The 14,143-nt window shown below is 32.9% G+C and overlaps 3 protein-coding genes across 5 annotated transcripts; 1 reads left to right on the forward strand and 2 right to left on the reverse strand.

The window, feature by feature from the left end:
- Window positions 1-572: 572 nt before the first annotated feature.
- LOC133702796 (uncharacterized) lies at window positions 573-890 on the forward strand. The gene has a single exon (XM_062127111.1). The coding sequence runs from the start codon at window positions 573-575 to the stop codon at window positions 888-890; it is 318 nt and encodes a 105-aa protein (XP_061983095.1).
- A 1,473-nt stretch (window positions 891-2,363) lies between these two features.
- Window positions 2,364-7,359, reverse strand: LOC133703947 (OVARIAN TUMOR DOMAIN-containing deubiquitinating enzyme 2-like). 2 transcript variants are annotated; one of them, XM_062128695.1, is made up of 9 exons: window positions 7,204-7,359; window positions 6,738-6,821; window positions 6,585-6,630; window positions 5,275-5,383; window positions 4,045-4,136; window positions 3,885-3,947; window positions 3,402-3,520; window positions 2,804-2,879; window positions 2,364-2,704 (listed from the first exon to the last, which is right to left on the reverse strand). In XM_062128695.1, the coding sequence occupies exons 2-9, from the start codon at window positions 6,800-6,802 to the stop codon at window positions 2,648-2,650; spliced, it is 627 nt and encodes a 208-aa protein (XP_061984679.1). In that variant the 5' UTR covers window positions 6,803-6,821; window positions 7,204-7,359; the 3' UTR covers window positions 2,364-2,647. The 2 variants fall into 2 exon arrangements, with proteins under 2 accessions (XP_061984679.1, XP_061984680.1); XM_062128696.1 differs by lacking the exon at window positions 7,204-7,359 and adding an exon at window positions 6,926-7,151.
- Window positions 7,360-8,408: 1,049 nt separating this feature from the next.
- On the reverse strand, window positions 8,409-11,352 carry LOC133702843 (reactive Intermediate Deaminase A, chloroplastic-like). 2 transcript variants are annotated; one of them, XM_062127164.1, is made up of 6 exons: window positions 11,101-11,350; window positions 10,524-10,639; window positions 10,250-10,294; window positions 9,805-9,878; window positions 9,655-9,704; window positions 8,409-8,837 (listed from the first exon to the last, which is right to left on the reverse strand). In XM_062127164.1, exons 1-6 carry the CDS (start codon window positions 11,288-11,290, stop codon window positions 8,707-8,709), a joined length of 606 nt encoding a protein of 201 aa, XP_061983148.1. In that variant the 5' UTR covers window positions 11,291-11,350; the 3' UTR covers window positions 8,409-8,706. The 2 variants fall into 2 exon arrangements, with proteins under 2 accessions (XP_061983148.1, XP_061983149.1); XM_062127165.1 differs by lacking the exons at window positions 9,655-9,704; window positions 9,805-9,878 and adding an exon at window positions 9,494-9,622 and having other exon boundaries at window positions 8,772-8,837; window positions 11,101-11,352.
- Window positions 11,353-14,143: the final 2,791 nt, after the last annotated feature.

Here is a 14,143-nt window from a genome sequence, read left to right on the forward strand (position 1 = left end):
ATAAACTTGAAAAAAATAAAATATTAATAAGTTATTTTCTAACTTATTTTTCATGAGATAACCAAATACTAGAAAGTATTTTTTAATTTAATTTTTATTACACTACTAAATATCAAAAAATAATTTACTTTTTTTAAATTTATTTCTTTAAAACTTAATTTCTAAAAAAACCTACATCCCAGTAAATAATCAGAAACTAAACTGTCATGTTACACTTGAATCACCATCTCAACCCCTTTGACGAAGAACACCACAAAAATTAAGCCAAGCCGAGCCAAGCCATGCAAGCACACCAGCAACAGCTGTGCCCACCAGCAGCAACTTTTATTATGGATAAGATTACTCTGCCATCACGTGCAGAGTGGTAATATGGTCAACACATGCAATTGCCAGGTCACTCATCATGTCATCTCACGTGGCAACAAATCAGGTCTGATTCTTTCTCCCTCTCCTTCTTCTACAACGCGCCATGTCCCTCCCTATATAACATGCCATTCCTCTCCATGCCCAGAACTTGTTCTCTCTGCATAAACATCTATACGCCATCACACCCTCAAAAGATAGTAAAAAAAATGGGAAATTTCTGGAGGCATATTTCAGGACATGACATGCAAGAGAAGGCCATGAACAACATAGAAGAGAAAGGGCCTCTTGGAGATCATAATAAGATGAGAGATTTCACATCTTCTTCTTCAACAACAACAACAAGTACAACAGTGAAGATCAAGATTACAAAGAAACAACTCAAGGAGTTGCTGGGTAAGGCTGAAGTAAAGGGACTATCAGTGCAACAAATTCTGTCCCAGTTGATGAATGCTAGTAGTGATCATAGATCATATGAGCCACAACAACAGTCCTGGAGGCCTAATCTACAGAGTATACCTGAGTGATTATGAGCTGATTTTGCTGAGGGATAGGACGGACGATGATCCATTTATGGGTTCTTGTTGTACAGAGTTTCGTTTTGTAGGGAAAAAGATATGTAGCCTTACTAGTTAATTAAGTTAGCAAGCTCTATACATTTTGCATTTTCCTGCACATATATATATATATACAGGAACCAGTTTTCGGTTTTACTGCTAAAAGAATCGTTCCTTTTTCTTTTTAATTCTTTGTTAAAAAATATGTTATTTCTCTTTTACTGTTAACAAATTATATATGTTAAAAAACATTCAGGAATTTATTTTATTTCTATCCACGGCTGATGAAATATATATAATACTGTGTTTATTTTATTTTACAAACCCCTTCTTGGAGCTTGTTGGTTTGTGTTTGATGCACAAACCTTCAAATTCTGAAAGACAGACGGGGATCTTAGACATATCAAATTAAAAGGCTATCTTCCTGGAGAAACTCTAGGCTTGTTGAACCTTGTAATAATAATAACAGTCAAATACAAATGGAACAGAAACGTGTATAGTTAGAGTGTTTAGTTGGGGGTACGAAGACAAAAACAAAATTTATCTCAGGAACAGAAACTTGTAAATGGAAGTCACGCCACCCCTCGGATCCCATTTAGCAGTTTTAATGTCATTATCAATTCAGGTTTAAATGATCAAGAATGGAGCCAAAAATAAAATTCGTGAATATATGAAGTTCAGACATTGATGATTTTGCTTAAAATCGAGGGGAGAAAAAGGAAAAAAGAGCTCACTGTTAAATTAAAAAACAATAAAATTAAAGAAAAGGAAAATGAAAGAAAGAGACTTTTTATATATTAGAGCATGAGATCCATTAGTTCATACAATATTCAAGCTGCATGGCCATGGCCATGGCCGACAATATCGACAGTGACCATTTGAACATTTCATGAGCCAAGTCATTGTCATTCGACTGCAGATAGAAAAAACATACACTTAATAAACACAAATTAAGGAAGAAGCGATCGGAGTAATTAGGGCCAAGTCAATTGAAGGGACTGCGTCAACCTGCTTCATTTAAAACTATATATACATTTCTTACGTGTTCCGTGATAGTTGGCGCAAAGGCCTCCCCAATGCATGTATGTGATATTTGTAATGGAAAATTTTTTTTTAAAAGAAATAAAAATAAAAGTACTTGATTTGAGTTATAAATATGAATAAATCCATTAAGATAGTTTTAGTTCATCTGAGTTAACTAGAATAACACGCCAAACCCGTTATCTATGAATTTTCATTCTTAGAAGATTAGCATCATGAAATAAAAACAAAACTGATAAAACTCTCAATACTGTCAGAAAAATATCAACGATGTGAATCCATAGATACTGTAGAAAAAAGCGACCTAAGATGGCGCCTGTAGCAAATGCGTGATCATTGTTTCTCTACTAAAATGAGAATTATTTTCCAAACTATGCTAATGTGGGAAAAACTCAGACCAGGTTGACAACTATGCATACAGCATAAAAGAAATTAGCTGGTACCAAAGAATTAGATGTTACCAAACACATTTTATCGATTACGGACACAAGTACACGCAACTAAAAGCTAGGGTTACAGCAAAGCCACGAAAACAACAAAAGTACACACAAACATCTTTATTTGGGTTCCTTGATAAAACAATTAACTTGACAAACTGGATAGTACAGCAATCCTCTCTCTAGTTGCCGAGGAACTTGAGAAAGAAGATGTTTCTGTTTTCTGTGGTTTGGTTTGCACAGTTACTATCATCTGTATTCTTGAAAGTTCACATGGCCTGTGGTTTGTGCATGCTCGACGGCCTCCTAAATATTAACATGAAAATGACAACATAGTAACATAGCTCAACATAGCATAAACCTCAATACAAGCACGCACGGAGAATGGAGCAAGTATGAACTAACCTTCTGGCCAATGACTCCAATTTGGCATACCCCGCAGCGCAAAGTGAAGTTGGCAGTGTCTGTGTAACTTCTTTTCCTACAAGCAATAGAATTAAATAAATACTTCTTGATTACAAGATTTCACCAATCAGCATATACCTATGGAGACAAATAGGGAAAATAAATAACAAGAACTACATTGTTGCTAGTTGGAGAATAAAGTCGCTGAGAGAGTGCAAATTAAGATCACTCCTTGGGGAAGTATCTAATGCTCTTGAAATGCAGAGCAGCATCGGAGCAAAAACTGAATTACTACTGTGACCTAGATGTATCTTAAAAATCTGATTCATAAAAATTCTAGAAAGGAAAATAAATTTTCAAGAAGATATGAACTATGCTGCCAAAAAATGATCCACGGTCATCAAGCTTATCTCTAGCCTCTGAATTATTTGGACTTTGTCTAGAGGGCATTTCATCCGTTGATGCAATCTACTTCCACTCCCATTATGTATTTAGACCACAATATACAAAAGCTACATATTTCATAAATAGAATTTGAATATGAAACTTCTTTCCATGTGTTAAAGCACTTGTCCTATTTTATTTACAAAAATAATACCTTTGTTGCTCCTTAACAAGATTAAGAGCATGCCCCTCAGCTGGTCCTATGGTCCTGTCCTTCTGTACAGTAAATATGGTCTGATCAAACTCCTCTGGAGCTCCCTCAAATGGAGACATCTGTTTGTATGCATAACCAAGAGAAGGGTCCCATAAGTGGGATACACAGACAAAAAAACATATTGTTGATGGAGCATAGCAGAGAGAGCTAAATAAATTATTATAACAGCATAGCAAGCATGGGAATTTGAAACTAAACAATCCTGCAGTCTATAATAAGCTCACTGTTCAATATCTCTGATGGTTAGGACCATGTTTGACCACAAGATCTCCCTTGTAGGGACTGAGACCATAGACATTCCAGTATTCCAGATCCATAGATCACACATTTTTGTGATTATATCCTCCTTTAATTCTACATTTTGACAAGAAATCTCATGCTAAAAATTAAATAAATAAAAATATTGGAAGCGAAAAAACATACAGCTAATGCATCATAATGTAGTCCATCGTAAATCAGCATGGCCCTTTCTGAGTACTTCCTGTCCTGTCAAATAGCAAGATAAAGATAAATGACTGTAAACATTAAGTAATGCTCAAATTGGAGATATTTCAAACAAAAATAACATATCACTAACACTGACCTGACCATACAAATCACACCGCATGGTCTGGATATCATATGCCGCAATTTCACGTCCATAATAATCTGCTAATATTGAAAGCTCAATAGCACCTTCACGAGAGAGCACCAAGAAGAAAAGTAATCAGAATAGTTCAATGAGCAAACAACTAACATCTAAAAAGCATACAGAAATTATTGCATGATTGTGAAAGGAAAAGAATGCCTAAAAGATTTTAATGGAAAAAGATCTCAAGAAAAGCAGACATAATTTTGGTGCCTATCAAATCAAAACAAATTTAAAGACACTTAATACAAGCCACGGACCTAACAACTGCCAACAACCTAAACTGAACAATCCTTTTACTGCTAAAATGTAATGCTTAGGATTCCAATTCCAGTATTTAGATCATTATGAGAATATCAATTTTTCTACTGAAAACTGCAGACATGATTTCCAGCTTATAGGTTATTTGTTTGCTGGGAATCCCTCAAGTGCTTCCCATTGTGTTTCATAGAATACAGAGGAAACTATGCCTCCACCTTTACAGCACTGACATTTGTAGACAAGTGTCCTCATCAAACAGGTTCCCTTTTCCTAGGCAGAAAATATTAAATTCCTTGTTCTATAAATTCTTTATATATGCTTGAAAATATGTTATTGTGAGAGATAAAAAGAATTCTTTAATTGAAGTCAAATTACAAAACTGATGTGTTCACAGCTTTCTTTTAGAGAAGACAAAACCTAAAAGGTGTTTTATTTTGTAAAGATTCAAGAATCCAAGTCTTCCTTTACATTGAATAAAGGAACTTGGTATAAAGCAATGAATAATACCTGGGAGTCACTTCTTGTATAAGAGAACAGAGAGTGATGTTGCATAAAGCTACTAGATTCCCAATGCTAAACATGAGTGCAAAAAGCAATTTGTCTTTAATAACTCTTTTAGCTCATGAAGTCAAGATGCCAAACTCTAGGACTCTAATGACTCAGTGGTGAAAGGGGGCTTTTCCTATATGCTGCTAAATTTTGATCATCATATATTGAATATGAACGTAATTTTGTTGACTAAAGAGAGTCCCACAGACACTGCAGCTTGTTAGAGTCCTACACAACAGTCTCGTAATTTAGATGGTTAATCACTTCATTTCAGTAACCATCCCAATAGAAATTAAATCACTTCATTTCAGTAACCATCCCAATAGAAATTAAAGCACCGTTTCAATAGGCAAGAAAAAAAAAAGTTAAACCTACCTCCCCACTTCTCAGAGTCACGAATCCAATTACAATATTCACCATTTGGCTTCCCGAGAAATGCTTCATTATATTTTTCTGGATCGCTTGCCACTGTTCCAGCTATAACCTTACAAAAATTATTGATTGCAAAGAACATCAAGAAAATAAGATAGGAAAAAAGAGTACAGACTTTAAATAATGCAGGTTTTTGAAGTGGAAGGAAAGGATGAGTTGTTCCTTTATCAATGATTTGAAAAGTATCAAGACGTCAATGATACTTCAGGATAACACATAGCAAGTCCAGCAATGTCAGTGCCTAGCCATTGCAATCTATTACATGTCCTTACACTTGGCAAACTGACAAGCAATTCTGTAAAAGATTCCATGCAAAATATTGCTCTAGAATCAGATCCACTCACTGATAGCATCAATAATTAAGGGGGACTGATTCTGAATTCTACTTCCATAGCATATTTCACATTTCTACAATCATAATGAAGCATGTGTTTTTTGATCCAGCTGATTAGGATCTTGAACTTGGGATATGACTTGTGTGATAATCATCATCTTTTCTTCTTCACAGTACATATAATTGCTTGGGAAAAATTAATCAAGACCTTAAACCCATTCCTACACGACATATTATCTAAGAGCTAGCATGATGATGACAAAGCAACACTTGTTACTTTTATGCCAAAGATTTTTGTTCTCACAACTAGAAAACGATCTTCATTTGGTTAACCAAAGAAGCTAAATAACAAACAACTCTAACAACTTGGATCCACCAAATAAAAACCTTCTTCTCACATCTAATTAAGTGTAGAGGCCATGGTTTCCACTTAATATAGGTGAAAATTTCCAATTTTTGTCCCTGAAACTACCCATGTTCTTATTTTATTTGTCACCTTCCTCTTGTAATTTTGCAACTTCAAAATCCACCAAAATACATCCAAAGAGAATTTAAGGCATCTCTAATTATGATAAAAACAATTCTTTCTACCAAAAAGAAAAAACTAAAATTAAAAAGTGAAAATGGAATGCATTTATTAATATCTAGACATCCAGTCCTTCAACTAGGAGTGCATTCAACATCTAAGAAGTGACTCCAGACCAGGAATCATACAAACATTATTCGTCTACAATAAAACATGGTAAACACCTTTTCCAATTGAAAAATCAAAACTTTATGCTAAGTATTTAATTGTAAATTTTAAGAATCAAGTTGCTCTAACTACAATCAACCCACATAATGAAAATCAAAAGTTTAAAGAATTACACAAATTTAGCATATTGAAAGCAAAGCTAAAATAAAGATGAGAAGCAAGAACCTGTCTCAACCCATAAGCTTTATTTTTGTCATGGTCCATAACATAGCTGCGAACAAGCAAAACAACAGCATCAAAGGTTAAAACTTTACCAGCAACTCATTCAATTGACACAAGAAATCACTGAAAACAGAGGCATCATAGTTTAGAATTTACCCAACAGCATTGAACAGGCAACTATTGTCCGAGGGAATGACCCTTCTAACGACGATTCCTTCCATTATATCAATAATCAAGAACCTGAAAGCAATCCCAGGTAAAATATCAGCTTTATACTTGTAATTCAAGAGGTACTCAAATTTACAAGAACCCGAATTTAAAAACTTGGAACAACTACTATGCACCTTCCAAAAACTTTAAAAGGACCCAAATTTCCACCAAGCAAAACCAACCCAGATGCAGAAACACAACAAGAAAAGGAAATGAATGGTTTATAAGCAATTTAAAAAATGCCCACAAGAAGCATATACGCTGATAGATCCAGTAAGCATATCAAGAACATAACTTTAAGGCAAAGTAACTTCAAGAAACAAGAAAAGATAAAGAAAGCAAAGCAAGAAACAGTCAAAAGATTAATTATCTATGGAAATAATGATGTTATAAGATAAAGAACAAATCTTACAGGTGTTGGAAATGAAAAGAGGAGTGGTTGAGAGAGAGAGAAGGATTTTTATGTCGTTTGGTATATGTTATCGGTGTGCTTTTGCCTTTTGATGTTCCCTCTTAAGCCGGGGGTTTCCATTGCCTATTTACTATTTGTTAGCTTTCAACTGTGTCTTTGGTTGAAGAATCTGAATAATAATAATAATAATAATAATAATAATATATTTATTAGAAAATGATTTACAATAAACATTGATTATTTCTTGAACTTAACTACTGAATTTATTGAGAAATTAAGTTTCAATGTGAAGGGAATTTTGTTGATAGAAAATTTTCCAAAATAGAAAACTAATAAAAACATTAAAAATTAAAAATTAATGTGTACATTTTTAATTAAAAAACATGATATTTAAAAAAACATTCACAATATTAATATATTTTTTTATTATATTCGAAATGAATTTAAAATTCTACCTACAAAGCGCAGAGATCAAACTAATAAAATTCTAAATTGTGATTATATATCAATTATTATATTGCGTTTAATACTTGCCCTACAGTTGGTGACATTAGTGTTGAACTCATACTCTTGCGGAAGGTGAGGATTCGAGTTGGTATCATAGAGTATTTGTTAACCTACCTATTGTATCAAATTTTATTTATACATTAATCAGTATTTACAACTACGGTATTTATTATATTTATACTTTATTTTAAAAAATTAAGATATTCATAAGTTATAATAAAATAAAATAATATAAATCGAGTTTAAATTAGGTACCATTACATTTATACCTTATAATTATCTAAAAAAATTATATACAATCTATCATGTGTTATATAATAAAATAATATAAATTATATTTTATTATAATCCAGATGGTTTTTGGCTTTTTGCTCGCATGAAATGTCAATAAAATGTTTGAAAATATAATAACAGTTATTTTTTAAAATATTTTTATTTATAAATATATTAAAATAATATTTTTTTAATTTTAAAAATTTATTTTTAACATCAACTCATCAAAACAATATAATAACATAAAATTTAATTTACAAAAAAGTCATAAAACATTGTTTGAAACAAAATTCCAAACTGCACCTAAGAGAATATCTTAGCATCTTTCTTTGAATATATACCAGATAAGCAGAGAGTCACCTACCCAAAAAGAGCAGATTTGAATGCCAACCAAACCAAGAGATTACCAACTAGAGAGAGGAATATGCGCTGCGTCAGATGCAAGGTTAACATAAAGGTTGCAAATTGCAAGGCTCAAAAAGTCTGTCTAGAACCCCACTACACATTCATCGAATAATGGCACTTGTTGAAAGTGTAAATTCCTCGATGTTTGTTCATTTTTTGGTTCCATGATTACCCTAGCACTTGCCCCATGTTCTCAAGCATGTACTTGCTAATATTGAGAGATACATCCAAGGGTAAGTAAATCGCTATTGTCATCCCACTTTATTAGTTTGAGCACTTTCTGAAAACAGCCTTGAGCTCCTTCTATGGATGGCTAGGTCATGTGTGCGAAACTGGCTGAGGCTCCACTTTTTGGGGAAGTTCAGCAATGCACTCGATTTCAATTTTGGCATCCAGAGGCAACGCTGCTACCTGATAAGTTGAGCGAGCAGGAAATGGTGCAGGGAAGTCTGTAAAACAAACCATATTGTTAACCTAGGTTGCAAAGTGCAATAATGTCAAAGATGCTAGATAACAACTTCCATTTTCTCACCAAGGCTGGATAACAAATCTCTTTCAAGGAAAATGATGGACAAAATAGATTTCAAATAAATTTCCTGAGGCATGCTCTAATGTCAAAAATAGATCCTTCAGAAGTTTAAAAATGTCATTCAGTAAGCACTTGAACTCGGCAAGAAGAAGAAGGAAAAAATGACGCTGCAGAAAAGCTCTCTAACTCGGCCAAAACTCTACCAGAAAAATGAAGAAATACACCAAAAATAAAGAAAGACACAAAATTCTAACATGCATCATGCATGATAATCAAGAGTCAGCCAAAATGATTCACATGTTCCAGTTTCATTCAACATCCCAAGTTAATGGCAAGTCGATCACATATAGATGAATTTCTAACAATCCTATTGCAGCCGAGACAGACAATTCTTCACCTATCTAGATGACTGATCAATATTTATCTGATTATATAGGTCTGGATTCTTAGTCTGCACTGACAAGAGTTCCACAACAATTGACTATCATTAAAATATTGAAAACTTGAAAGTCAGCATGGGTGGAAAGTGTATCTGCAATGCTAGGCAGTGAAGATTTTCACTGAGGCATATCCTACATTTGCAGAGTGATATACAATGTTTTCGTTTTCTTGTTGTTGGCAGGTCCAATGTCGAGTAGACATAGTAATTTGCGACACAAACAGGGTGAAAGGCTCTATGTTCCATAACATACCAGTACAAATATTCTGCAAAAAAAAAAAAAATCAATAGAACATACAGTTTGCATAGATATCATTCACTTTCTTGAAGTCTTTCAAGTCAGCCAACCTGCAGAAAACACAAAAATACGTAACAGAAAAAAGCTGATTCTCTTTCTAATCATCAATAAAAAAAAAATCGATATTGCAAGGCAAAAAGTGAATCCTACATTATCGTTGTCTTTACTACTAAGGAATGGTCGCTACCACTAGCTTTCAGTATCTCCCCCATATTCTTAAGTACCTGTAAAGTTCTTGAAGTCAAATCTGTCAGTTATCAATCCATTTAGCAGCTTTGAAACTGAGAAGTTATCCATCGCAGATTTGCAATCAAACTAAGGGCAATCAATAAAAAAGGACCAAGGGCAATCAATAAAAAAGGACCAAGCTAATTCGATATAAAACCAAGGGAGGCACTACACCAGTGGAAAAGCCTATTCGCTACAGTTTCAGCACATCCTCAGATAAAGCAGGTTGGTCATAAAAGGTAGAATACGCAAAACTAAGAAATTAAATTTACAGAGCCATCAGAGCTGGCCTCTTGAGCAGAACACCACCTCAAGAAAGAAAACAAATCTACAACATGAGTTGCTAATTCAAAGGTTGCATATTTACCTGTTCTGTCTGATCCTCAACATCCTGTGAGACAAACTTCCCAGTCTGCATTAATGTATCAAGAAAATATCATAAGTATCCAGGAAAGGGATTCTGAAAAACAAAATTGTATATGCAGTAGCGTGATTTTGTCTCAACATGCACGTAACAGTAGAATAATCAAGGGCCCCGATAAAAGCCCATTTGATGCTCCAAAATTACAAGTTACAAAAACCAAAAGAACAGAAAAATTTGAAATGGTTATTCAAAATGAAAATGGAGAATTAAACCATACCTCTGGAATGAGACCTAAGACACCAGAAACAAATACAAGGTTATTGGATTTAATTGCTTGAGAATATGGTCCCAATGCTGCCGGAGCCTTGTCTGTTTTAACAGCCTCCTTTTGAGCTACACTCAAAACAGCCATTGACCATTGTCAGCCATCAAATACTCAAAATCGAATCACCATATAAATCAACCTACTTTCAAACAAAACAATCATACATTTGAACAAACAAACCTCACAAAATCCTTAATAAATTTCTAAACCCAACAATTGAGAAAGTTGAGACTTTTCAACTCGACACATCCATCAAGCCAATACTATCAAACTCAATATTACAAGAGTCACGTACTTTTCCACTCTATTGATCAGTTACACACATGTTAACCAAAACCCACAAATCAATTCCCATAAAATATCCAAAATTTTCTACTCTATTCATTACTATCACACATTAACCAAAACCCAGAAATCAATTCTCATAAAGTCTCAAACTTTGTATCCAATTTAATTAGTTACACACATTTAGCTAATCAATTCGAAATAAGGAGATAAAACTTTTAAGAAAAGGGGGGGCGGGAGTTACGAGGGAAAGTGCAAGTGTTCAAGGAAGCGAAAGGAGGGGTGGTTAATCGATTGGAACAACACTGCCGCCAAAAACCGGTTGCGACGAAGGAGGCGCAACCAATGCCGCCGATAGCAAATGGGATTCGGTTGCGCACTGCGCCGACGTTGATCAACGAGACATTAAAGGGTTTTAGAACACACCACGACATTTTCTCTTGTTTGTCTCGTCTCTCGAGACTGTTATTATTTGTGCTATTCGGAAAGAAGCTGTCATCTTTTTTTTTATTTGTTTGTAAATGTGATAGAGGTAATTTGTTTAAATATATTTTATTTAAAAATATATTAAAATAATATTTTAAAAAAAATTATTTTTAAAATTAACATGTTAAAACAATACAAAATACAATTTAAAATAAAACAAATCAATTTTTTTCTCAAATATGGTGTATTTAATAATATGATAGTGATTTCGGTTTAAAGTATTTTTTTTTATAAATATATTAAAATAATATTTTTTTATTTTTAAAAAATTATTTTTAATATAGCTATCAGATTTAAAATATAAAAAAATTATTTTAAAAAAATTATTTTTTAAAAAAATTAAAAATATATAATTTTAACCACGTTAACAAACATTCATGAGTTTTTGTTTTTTAGGTAGCTTTTGTGATTGTGATTTAAAAAAATTTAAAAATGCGGTTAGTTGTGGTTAGTTAGATTTAGATACGTGTTTTATAAAAATTGTGGTTGAAGTTTATGTGTAACAAAAAACAAGTATAAAATATTTGGTGGAAGTGTAGTTGTAGTTACTTTTCAAAGTGTTTTTTATTTGAAAATGCATCAAAATAATATTTTTTTATTTTTAAAAAATTATTTTTGATATCAACGCATCAAAATGATCTGAAAACACCAAAAATATATCAATTTGAAGTAAAGAAAAAAATAAATAATAAATAATTTTTTTCAAAAATGCTTTTGAAACGCAAAAATAAACAGAATTTTATAAAACTCAGTTAAAAAAGCATATAAAAACTACATTTCAAACTTAATTTTTTAGCAGACCCTGTAATACAAAATGCAGTTTAATTTGTTACCAAATATCTTATTGTATTTATTTCATCACAAATACAAAAACCGGTGAAAAACAAATGTAATCAAAGTAGAAAATGCTTTTATTTGTTTTCTTAGCATATTTTTTTTAAAATAGATCACATCATATTATATATATAATTAAATTTAATTATACTATTTAAAATACTAATAAAAATAAATTGGATTACCAATCTTAATTATTTTTTATTAATTCAAAAATCATTTAAAAAATATTTTTTTTGTTACAGGAAACTTAATATTTATTTAAAATAACATAAAATATAATCATTTTAAAATAGTAAATGACTAATATAATTTTAACAATATTAATAATTCATAAAAATACTATAATTCTTAGTTCTAATATAATTCAAAAGATATCACTGTACAAAATAAATTATCAATAATTACATAAATAAATTTATAAAAATTACATAAATTTTAATTTTAATTTTAATTTTCATACTTAACTTAAATTCCTCAACAACATAATATCAACCCTCTTCTTTACAAACCATTCAAAGCGTAGCTATTTAAGTATCCAAAAGAATATTCCAATAAGATATAATGATTTTCAATGGGAGTGTGATTATAATATCTCCAATACCCATTTTATGCAGAGGGGATCGAGAGAGAGAGAGAGAGAGAGAGAGAGAGAGAGAGAGAGGCGTTGCATAACAGTACGCAAGACCTAACAGAGTTCAGTGAGGACATTGGCTTCAAGGCTCAGGAAAGTCACAGCCTGAGGACTACTCCTTTGTAGTTGAATTCTCTTGTTGTCTTGCACTGAGATTCACAGCTTCAATACTTAATCTTTCCTTTCCGATCCAATCCAGTAAAACTTCGAACTCTTTCAATCCATGATGTCTTGATCTTTACATGAAAGAGTGTTGTTCACATTAAGTAATAAGGGAACGAGGCCATTAGTATGAAGAGAGGAGAAGGGTGAATTCATGCTTGTTCATTCATTCGTTACCCTTCTCTAGTGGTGGTGAGATTCCAAAGTTCAGGAGTAAGGGTGAGAGCTGCATAATTTTCATAAATACAAAGGCTCTACCAACATGAACAAGATCATATCTGTATGAACATAACAGTACATTTGAACAACCTGATTAAGTACTGAAATTGGAAGATTGCCCAAGCTGCGGAAGATTGAGAATAATCCTGAGGAGTTTCCAGCCATGCATGGAAACGTGACTACTGTCCATGATAATGTAGACGGCGAGCTGTTGCATTTAATGAGAGATGTTTATTCTGATAAAATGGCGAAAGGCAACATTATGGGCCTCTCGCATGCAATATTTCATCCTGGTCTTGTTCCAAATTTGAACGTAGCTTGGCCAGTTCAATGACTCTATGTCTGAAGGCTTCACTCTTTATTAAATTGGCCATCAACTATTTATCATTGTTTTCTGAGGAGAAATGCAACACCCTGTAACTTGAACACTCTATTTCTACTGGGATAACAGTCTCAGTTCCATATGTTAGGAGAAAAAGGTGAAGTTTTCAAGGTGATTTTGTAAACCCATAAAATTTTATCAAGCAACTAAGCCCACTCTTCTTTAGCTTCTTCTATTTTCTTCTTCAAACTATTCAATAATAGTTTGTTTGTGAGCTCTACTAATCCATTTGTTTGTTTATAGGTGTGTGACCGAGGAGAACTTGTACTCAATGTTGAGCCTCTAACATTGTTCCTGCATCTTTTTATTGTCAAATTAGGTGTGTTATGGGCACCCGGGGATGCCCAGATTTGAAAATGACATTCTTCAATAAAAATGATGAAACCACCTTAGAAATGGTTATTTCTGTAAAGGTTTCTGCTTCCACCCACTTTACAAGGTAGTCAACAACCATTAAAATGGACTATTTTCTTCTTGAATTCTTAAGAAAGGGACTTAAAATGTCCATTCCCCACTGGAAGAAAGGCCACGAAGAAAGGATGATGGTTAACTCTACGGATGGATGACGTC

This window comes from Populus nigra, chromosome 9, assembly GCF_951802175.1.
Source record: "Populus nigra chromosome 9, ddPopNigr1.1, whole genome shotgun sequence".
NCBI lineage: Eukaryota > Viridiplantae > Streptophyta > Magnoliopsida > Malpighiales > Salicaceae > Populus > Populus nigra.